Consider the following 10,154-nt stretch of genomic DNA (forward strand, 5'->3'; position numbering starts at 1 on the left):
AAGGACAAAAGTCACTACTGTTAGCATTCTTAAAAGGGAAATATGCAATGCCCTAGCTCATAAATTGGGCAGTGCTTTCCAATTGTATACCGTGCTTTCACGGATGGTTTTACAGACAAATGCCAAACTAGGAGCTCAGATCTTTATAGCTGGGAGTCTCTCTCTCTCTCCTCTCCTTTCAGAAACACTGAAGGCTTCCAAAGCATGCCCTAAATTGCTAGGGTATCAGGAATACGCAGATGAGCAAGAAGTCATCTCTAGGCTCGAGGTGCTTGTATCCTTTTGTGATCCTTCACTTTATGGATGAGAAAGCAGGTCAGGGTAGGATAGGGACCCGTGGCAATGGGAAAGCACCGCGCTCTGTTAAGAAAAGTGACCCCCAAACTGCTTTCACTGTCATTAGTTCATATTCTGCTGCTCTTACTCTAGAGTTTCTGTTACTGCATCCAATGCAGAGCATTAAATTCTGAGAGAAAGAGAGTTTGGGAGAGAGGAACAAAGAGAAGGGAGCCAGGAAGAGGTTGTGGTGCTGACTGAAGGCTTTCTTTGAAATGAAAGGTGTGATGGATCTCCATGAACGCTGCCCCAGTCCGTCTGAACTTGCACTTCATACAGTGATCAGTGGAACATACAATAAAGTGCTTTATACCACCATGCTCAGAATTTCAATGTTTAATCATTATTTCACACGCTGTGTGTGGCCAAGGATTTTGTTCTGGATAACTTTATTGTAAGCTATATGATCTTGCTCTAGGTCTTACATGACAGGAAGCTACACAGTTGTAAATGCCCACTCTTCATTATCTCATGTAGTTTGGAAAACTCAAGTTCGTGACATGTTAATTGCACTTAAAAATTAAATACGCAGTGAAAGAAAGATACATGTATAAAGATGTCATTCAAAAGGATTTTTACACTTGGATTTGCCTTGCTTGATTACAAAAATTCAACACCATCTTCCTACCGAGGAAGGGTTTACAGAAGGGTTTCCTCCTTCCCTGGGACTGAGCTAGTACAAAGGATTAAAGGTTTTAAACAAACGTGACTATCACTGAGAAGCACAAGAGGAAAGTCTCAGCGCGGCGGGTGGAGACCAGACACAGTACTGCCTGGTGGAGGACGAGTGTGTCCAAATGCGTGCGCGTCGCAAGCAGCTGTGCGGGCTTCAGATGTCCTTCCCGCAGTCAGGGCACAGGATGTCGTCTCTCTCTGTGAGGAAGCCTCGCCCCACCAGTGAGAGGGAGCACTTCTTACAGTTAAAACAGTCGTTGTGCCACTGCCGTTCCTCAAAGGAGATGTACTTCGTGCCACCAAGTCCTGTTAACAGAGAAGAAAGAACACCGGGGTGGAGAGAGAAAGGCAACATTGCTGGGTAGAACCAGGCCCCCAGGACCAGCGAAGGAATTCTGCTTTGAGCCACTTCAAAGCTGGATTGTGTAGTCTGGAGAGCGTGAGTTTCTAATGGCTGGGTGCTGGCGATCCACCCGTAAATCAGACACCCTGCACACCCTTGAAGAGCTCGTCACGGTCAGCAGGGACAGCTATATAAACTGGGTCCGAAACGACATGATCAGTGCTATAATTATGGAGGGGTGATGGTGTCTCTTTGTCTGTTCCACGAGAATGAAACTCCAGGAGATATGGAGCTGACTTCTCATTCCTTCACTGGCTGCCTCATGTCTGCTGCTCAAGTGTTTTGTGACTTAATCAATGAGGTGCTGAAGGGAGGGAAGAGGAAGATACTAATTTGCTCTGGAATGGCCAGGAAAGGCCTCACAAACGAAATGGCCTGTGGATGTGGGACATGGACATTCTTGCAGAACGAATATCACGTGATAAGCTATAGAAGCATGGACTTAGGTGTGAGAGGGGGAAGGTGGGCTGCTAAGGTGGGTGGGAGCGAATGACGGTGTGTGGGCAGTAGAGAAGACCATCTCAGATTTTAAACAAGAAAAGTAGTAACTCAGTTCGGTGCTTGACTCTTGCCTGATGACTAATTCTCATCAAATGTTTAAGGTACACTGGCCTCCTATAACAATATGGTTGCTTGGTCCTGCCACTGAGCCACCAGAAATCAATTGGAACCGAATACACAGGGTTGTTCAGAGTTGTGATCGATTCTGGTGAAATCTGGATCATGAATTCCAATTACAAAGAGTTCTTTCCAGAAATAATGGTTCAATCTACCACAGTAAAAAGAAAGCAACCATACTGACCGCTCCATTTATAACGGCTTGAAGTCTCAGGCTAGCCTGAGTAGTCTGGAACGCACCAAATAGCTAGATCCTTGTGTAACGGAATTGGCTAGGCTGACGTGGGGCCTTGTCTTTCACCTGGGGGAGACCTGCGAGCTAGTCCCCCTCAGCTAGTTAGAGACTGGAGCAGCGCAAGTTCAGTGCTCCTTCCAGTGCCACCTCAGCCCTGCGGCAGGTGGGGTACGCACTGGCAGAGCTTTTCGGCTCTCTTTTCCTCAATATCCCACAGCTTTAAAAGCAGAGCTACACCAAATGTCCAACGCTACTAAAACACTGTCTTTACACATCCCGGACTCCTAAGGGCTGTGATCACATAGCTCCTGCGCTGGCCGTGAGGCAGCACCAAGCCAATGATTTAGGCCCGTGGGTCTCAAACTTCCCTGCAGGCTTGAATCACCTGGGAAGCTTTTCAAGCTTCATCAGTCACCCAGGTCGTAGCCCCTACCAATTAAATCGTGACCCAGGCAGCAGTAATTTTTTAAGCTTCCTAGGTGTTTTGAATATGTAGCCAAGTTTGAAAACCAGAGGTTTAGGCAACACTTGATTTAGGGGCAGGGACTGCAAAAAAGGTAGTTGTTTTTCTTCTCAGCACTGAGCAAACTGAAAAGCCGAGAAGCGGCTGGGATGCCCCAGCATTTCTGCCATTCCATGTTTCTCCTTTCTCTCACCTCTGATAAGTCCTGCTACATTGGAGACCTGGGGCCGGGAGAGGATGAAGAAGGATGTTAGTGGGAGGTGCTGTGTCGGGTGCCGTCCCAGGGGACCGCCTCCTTTTAGACACTCACTGTTTCCTTGAAATGCCAACCAACGGGGCAAGTCACAGAAATGAGAGCCAAAAACAGCCCAAGGAGGACAAATCCTCCCAAAGGTGAGAGGCATACACAGTCAACTATTGTTATTTGAGGTTTACAGCCAACAGCCCCAGAACTCCGGCCTGAACAGAGCTCATCTAACAGGTGCATTTACTCCGGGAGGCACCTCACAGCCTGCCTCTGCTTAGGAACACAGACAGCATGTCCGTACTGCCCCTTGGGAGCCATTTTCAGCAGCAAAACTGCCAACAAAAAGCACAAAAATGCAAACAACATGGCGCTAAACAGACCATGAAGAGGACCCTTGGTTATAAGATGAGAACTGAAATGAGGAGGCAGAGGGTCCCCCTGCCTCACCTCCGCTGGGAGCACACACATCAGACGACTCAAATGTTTCACCAATCTGTGGGTGTCTGGGAATGACCATGAAAGCAACTCGAGTGTTGATTTTGGAGTTACAAATAAATGTTAATGAGTGGGCGGATTTGCAGATCTGAACTCTTGAGTACGGAGGACTGACTGTATTTATGTGTGAATTTTGCATCACTGCACACAGAATGCTGGGAAGTAGAACTTCAGATTCATTTACAAAAATCATTTAAATTTTGCTAAAGAGAAAGTGCTAAGTAAGGATCTATTAAAAATCCAATCTAAAGTCACAATCTCATGTAATTGTTTGGGGATTTGGCTACAAGTACATTTTAGCTGCAATTTCAAAATTCCTCTGTAAGTTCCAGAACATTAGTCTCTGTGTTTCAGAGAAGTAACTCTCCTCTTTTGGAGGAAAGTGTCCACTGTTTTCCTCATGTTGTGTTCTTTTTTTTAGTGCTACCATGGGAATAACAACACATTTCTGATACTTGACATTTAAAAGTGCTTTTATCTAGATTATATTGCTTTATAAAGTCTAACATTATAAACATTTACTTCCATAGACGTTACCGTGAAAACAGCATTCAAGATTGATATGTTAGGGGAAAAGACTGCATTTCTTCCCTCCGAATGATTCCAATCTGGTATATAAATGGCTGGAATCGGGTTAACAGAAAAATTTAAATGCTGTGCTTCTTTTCTTTATATTTTAATTTCATATGGAATTATGAGCTCTGGATTACACATGAAAGGATGATTTTGGTGACCTGGGGCTTCCTACATGGGGCGAGTTGGCTGAGGGAGGTGTACCCAGTTCTAGACCCGAGGAAAAAGCGAGTCAGGGCAAGCACACAGCGGTTGTAGAATGCGTGTGCACTTACACTACAGTGCTGCATGGGGACGCCATTTGGCTATTACATGGGTCCACCATCTGCCATTGACAGGGATCAGCCAGTCACCTGAATGTGGCAGAGCTGGGAATCCCACGTCCCGCTACTTTGCCTGTGTCCTTACGGAACTCTCTTTCCCTCCGGCCCAGTCACGGATTTGTGTGGTGATGCGTGCTGCACGTTTACAGGCCTGGAGTCTGAGCAGCCATCTGTCCTCCACACTCCGTTTCTTGGCATGTCTAATAGTTTCGTACAATGCCGGTCTGCAGCCAACCAGACTTTGGGCTGTCACTCTGCCCGCGCCTTTGGGGGATAAGAAAGAACCACCTAGAATGTTGCCCTCTGCCCTCGTGTAGCTATGGCCTTGTGGTCGGCAAGTCCCTCTAAGATGCTAGGGAGCACCTTTATTATTCTTTTTTTTAAAGATTTGTTCATTTTGAGAGAGAGAGAGGGACTCTCAAGCTGGCTCCACACTGAGGGTGGCGTCCCACACGGGGCTGGATCTCACCACCATGAGACCCCCAAACCAAAGAGCCAAAAGCAAGAGCCGGGAACCATGGGCACGCTCACCGCTGATGGGGTTGGTGCAGCCGGCACACTTCTTGGCATACAGGTCGCAGAAGCAGCTCAGGCAGTAGGCGAACTCCTCCCGGGACGTGAAGCGCTGGCCCGACAGCGGCTTCTTGCAGGCAGTGCACACGAAGCACTCCCGGTGCCACGGCTGCTCGCGGTACGTGACGCCGCCGGTGGTGATGGGCTGCAGGAGGCAAGGGGGCCGCGGTGAGCATCCCGAGGCGCGGCGGGCTCTGCATGGCGCGAGACCCCCTCCGGCCCCCGCCGCCGTGTGTGGAAAAGGCTCGGAGGAAGGGCCTGGGCGCCTCTGGTCCTCACAGAGGGCAGCGCGCCCGACCACCAGCGGCGCAGGTTTGCAGGGCGCGGGTCCGCGTCTGCGCGCACTGCTTCCCATAAACACAGCCTGGTACGGTCAGTGCGTTTTCTCTTAGGATCTCCTGGCTCGCGTTTTCTCTGCTCTAGCTTCCTTTATTGTAAGAAGGCAGCACAGGACACAGAGAACCTACCACGTACGTGCGCATCGATTATTTATGCCATCAGCGAGGCTTCTGCTCAACAGGCGGCTCTTAGTGGGTACGTTTTTGGGGAGTCAAAAGTTCCACGTGGATTTTCAGCTGCGCAGTGGGGTTAGTACCCTCTAGCCCCCGTGTTGTTCAAGGGTCAACTGTGTAAAGGCCCTTAGATAATATAGACCTTATTTCCATTTTACAGGTGAGTAAACTGAGACCCAGAGAAATGAAGGGACTCGCCTAAGAATTCATAGCTAAAAGCAAAGCAGGTGCCGGGGTTCAGGACTCTTTCTATTGTATATTCTTTTCACTAAACTATAAAGCATTAATGATCGTCCTATAAATTTCCCCCCTGGAACAGAACGCATGCGACACATATTCGGTCACAAGCCATCTGTGTGGATACAGAAGGCGTGTGTAGTAAGAGCTTTGCTCTGCCTGGCACGCCCTCCCTTGTCCTCCCTGCATCTGGACTCCATGTCCCCCACCCCCACCCCCATCACCCGGCTAGCTCAGACCTGCTCCTGGGTGGTACTTTCTCAGAGCATCCCTCCCTAAACACCAGCCTGGCTCCCACTCCTCAGGTTGGTTCAGATCATCCCCGTATACACTCTGCTAAGGCTCTGTTCTCCTCCAAAGCACACTGTCGATAAGCACTTGAATGTTGCCATTGGAGTGCGTTTCCCCCCAGACCCTAGTAGCCCTGAGGGCCTCCTTCAATGTGGCGGGGGGGAATGGATGTTTCTGGCATGAATGCTTTCATGTGTCTGATGAACACGCACAAGGGCTTCCCAGAGGATGCGTTACCTTCACCCGCAAGCAAACAGAGTGGTGATAAGGTAGGGAGGAACACAGTGGAAGAAAAGCAAATGACGTGAACTTTTCTTGGATCTCGAGAAGGAGCAAACCAAACAGAGAGGGAGTGAGCAGAGAAGAGGCTTCCTGATAGGAACGCAGGAATGAGCGGTTCATCCAAGGAGGCAGGGATACACAGTAGATAAACAGTATAATCTTACAAGCGGGGATTGGGAGAAGTGGAATTTAAATCCTAGTTAGTACTACTCTGCCTTTTGAAGCGGTGCTGGCAGGATGGGCACTGGAGGCCCTGCTGGCCCCCACAGACCCAGCAGCGGAGTCCCTAATAGGGTCCGAGCCAAACAGGGTGCGCAGTCGCTCTACAACGGACTCCTTTTCCCTCTTTAACCCAACGGCCGAGACAGGACAGCCCCGGACCCAGTGGGCAAGTGCGCAGCTAGCGACCTGGGCCCTGTCCACGGGGCACAACTTACCTTCGCTTCTCACCTCCCTCACCCCTCCCTCCCTCCCGTGAGGTTTCCTGTTCAAAGATGGAGTGCAGTGTAACAGGACCGCTTTGGGGTATAAGTTTTCCTCCCCTTTAACGTTACGTCATAAACAGGAGCAAATATTTGGCCATGTTCTAGAAGGAGGGAGGGACACAGGATTTTATGTCTGGTCACAGGGGCGCTCGTGTTGTGGGAGGAAGGCTTGGAGCGGGGGGTCCATCCAGTGGATAAATGCGCACACGCACGTGAGAATTTGGGGGTGGAGGGCCAGCCCGGCAGACTCCTGTGCCCTTCAGGTATGACAGGTGCCGTCCCTTGGGGGAAGGAGGGCTGGAGCCAAGGGCTGTGGAGGCAGATGGACTGGACCGGACAAGGCCCACGGGGGGATGAGAGCTACCTTCTGACACTGAACACACTGCAGGGCGTACTGTTTCTCATAGCAGGGCACGCAGAAGTTCTGGCTGTCTTTCGGGATGAAGCTCCTGGTGCCGATGGGCTGCCGGCAGCGGCGGCAGACGAAGCAGGTCTCGTGCCAGCTGCTGTCCTGGTACTCCATCTTGCGGGTACCTGTCACGAGAGTCAACAAGAAGCGGCAAAGGGCAGAGCCGGTGACAAGCCTGGCCTGGAGGCCCCGCAGTCCGCGTCGGGAACCTGCCCCCCGCTAGCTTTGTCACTACAGCAATCATGTTAGCCCTCAAAGGCTCGCCTCGGAACGGGCCCGTTTTGGAGAGGGCAGGGACTCGGTCTTTTTGGGTTCGCGGCTGCACACCCACTCCCAGGACAGTCTCTGTGCGTGCTCGGTATGTATTTGTCTGGCAGGGTGGCTATGAACATGAAGTGGAAAAAGTATTTGTCTCTGTCTCTCAGTACTGCAAAACAGAAAGAGAATCCTGGCAGAGCTCAGACCAGGCCTGACGGAGTGGGAGCTCCAGAGCACCAACGGCCTGTCAATGGACACCCTTCTGTCTGGCAATGGGATGGAATTCGGTGGGGCGTCCATGAACCTAGAGCCTCAAGCCTGAGTCTGAGAGGAGCCTCCGCGGCTCTCACTTTATGTGACCCGCCGTGGAAACCAAGCTGTGATGTGTCTTAGGCCTACCATTAAAAGTGGTATCTGAGTGCTGTCATTAAAAGCTACATGTAGGGGCGCCTGGGTGGCTCAGTCGGTTAAGCATCTGCCTTCAGCTCAGGTCCTGATCCCAGGGTCCTAAAATCGAGCCCCGGGTCGGGCTCCCTGCTCAGCAGTCTGCTTCTCCCTTTCCCTCTGCGCCTCTCCCCCTCTCCCCTGCTCGTGCTCTCTCTCTCAAATAAATAAAATCTTTAAAAAAAAAACAAAACAAAACACATGTTCCTCAAGTAGATCAAAAAGTCCTAGAGAGCGGAAATGCTGGCTGGTTCGCCCCCCTCCCCCACCAGGCTGGAGTCACAGTATTCAGTATTTGTTGATGTTTTCCCATACTTTTCCAAGAGAATAAAAGTATGTGTATTTACAGAACGAGATGGTTCAAGACAGATGGATATGCAAACTCCCTTTGCATGCAGCCCAAGGTAAGTTTGGAGGTGGGGGGAAAGAAGGGTAAGGCGTGAATAAAAGGAAAGTGCTCCCAATACTTGAGCTGGCTCCGGGCCGGCACACTGCCTGCGACCTGCTCGCGGTCTGCACTACCCCGAGTTACAATTGGGGTTTTCCTGGAGCATAGCCACCCCTGTTCCCTCACTTCAAATGTCTACGGCTGCTTTCGCACTACAATGGCAGCAACGAATCGTTGAGACAGAAACCGTGACCTTCGAGTCCCCATATATTTGTCTGGTCCTTTCTGGAACCATGTTAGCCAACTGTGGGCTCACTGAAAGTCTGGGACTGAGGCCTGACGGACGCAGCGGTTAGATGTCCCAGCGGGATGAGGGCAGGGGGAGTTAGGCGGTGAGCTGGAGCGCCGGCTTGGAACCAGGGTGGCGGCTGACAGCCAGATGCGGGCGTCTAGGAACTCGCCTTTAGCTTAAGTCCAAAAAATCATAGGGTCAACATGACAGGCTAAGGGCTGCATTTTGGCTGCTTGGAAGGTTGACAAAGAAATGTCCACCTCTCGAGAAATTAGGATATGTGCAGAGAATTGTCGCAAGATTATTTTATTCGCTGTCACTTTCGGGTCACTTTCGCAGCTTCCTGTGTTTCCAAGCCAGGACATTTGAGCACCACCTCCCATAGAGTATGTACAATACTCAGGGTGTGCATCGGTGCTGGAAGCTGGGGAGGTGATGTGTGGGGGGCATTCATGGTGGGGCACATAATGATCTTCAAAGCTGTGGAGTCCAGTCGTGGGGTGATGAACCCTGATACAAGGAGAATTACACTGAGCAACGGAATTTCAGGTAAAAACAGTGGAAGAATTGTGATCTAAATCTGGAATGATTTTCTTTGTCTCCAGGGGTTTATCTTCCCACATGTATTTTTGCCACTTGCTCTTTTAATCTCTGACCTTCCCCTGATAAAGCAGCTCAAAAACCAAAGGATCTTGTCAATGAACACAGGGCAGCCGTGTGCTCACTAGAGACGGCAAGCAAGACCGCGTGAGTGCATTCCCGGCGTGGTGGGGAATACGGTCTTCTATCAACACCAGTCCCAGACAATTGTCTCCTCTCTAGTCGGGAACCCGGCGGCGGGCACTTGCAGCCCTGAGGGGTGGTGGGCGCACATCTGGGAGGCACCGCACATCTGGGAGGCACGGCTCCTAGCAGCCTCCAGGGCCTGCAGAGGTTATCGTACAACACTACCAGCAGGGGGCAGCAGAGCGCGCAGCTTCTCCCGCGCCTGGGCGTACAGGGTCCTGACAAGGGGTGTCTTTTTCTGATTCAGACAGACAAGTGAGGAAGCAGCAACAGGAGTGAAGGGTTAGTTCCCGTGAGCCTGCTCTGAGGAAGTAGTGCACCTGCAAGAAGCCTCTGCGAACAGAGGCTCAGCGTGTGGTAGCTGAGAAGCCAGGGGCCCTAGCCTTGTAGCTTGTGGCGGGCTCTGGTTTCCTGACTACTTCCAGGGACTTTTGTCAGGTCTGGGGCCAGTGGGCGAGTTTGTCAGTTGGCACAAGCCTCCTGTTTTGTATACCTAAGTTCACTGCCACAGCCAAGCCGATGACCCGCACCCCCATTCGTCCATTCATCGGGATTTCGTGGTTGCACTTTTGTGTGTGTGTGTGGCAGTTTTAAGTTATTAGTTTTTAAAATCAGTACTTTTTAATGGAAACAGCTTGCCCAAAAATCTGTCACAGAATTTCGAGACCCATTAAAACAAAAGTTTAATGAGGAAAAAAAAAAAAAATCAGACCAAAGAAAGGCAGTAGTGCTAGGATTTAGCACTTCTTTTTCTTTTCTTTTCCTTTCCATTCTTTTCTTTCCCATCCCTTCCTTCTCCATTTCCCCCCTCCCTCCCTTCTTCCCTCAA

The 10,154-nt window shown here is 50.5% G+C and overlaps 1 protein-coding gene across 5 annotated transcripts in view; it reads right to left on the minus strand.

Moving 5' to 3' along the window:
* Nucleotides 1-708: 708 nt before the first annotated feature.
* FHL2 (four and a half LIM domains 2) overlaps nucleotides 709-10,154 on the minus strand; it is a 32,868-nt gene continuing 23,422 nt past the window's right edge. For all 5 annotated transcript variants that reach the window (XM_032419565.1, XM_032419566.1, XM_032419564.1 and 2 more), the window contains 3 exons: nucleotides 7,113-7,282; nucleotides 4,900-5,086; nucleotides 709-1,317 (listed from right to left, as the gene is read on the minus strand). In XM_032419565.1, coding sequence (XP_032275456.1) covers nucleotides 1,166-1,317; nucleotides 4,900-5,086; nucleotides 7,113-7,282 — 509 coding nt within the window. In that variant the 3' untranslated portion in view covers nucleotides 709-1,165. The remainder of the gene's footprint in view (nucleotides 1,318-4,899; nucleotides 5,087-7,112; nucleotides 7,283-10,154) is intronic.

Source organism: Phoca vitulina, unplaced genomic scaffold (genome assembly GCF_004348235.1).
Source record: "Phoca vitulina isolate PV1807 unplaced genomic scaffold, GSC_HSeal_1.0 scaffold22, whole genome shotgun sequence".
Lineage (NCBI taxonomy): Eukaryota > Metazoa > Chordata > Mammalia > Carnivora > Phocidae > Phoca > Phoca vitulina.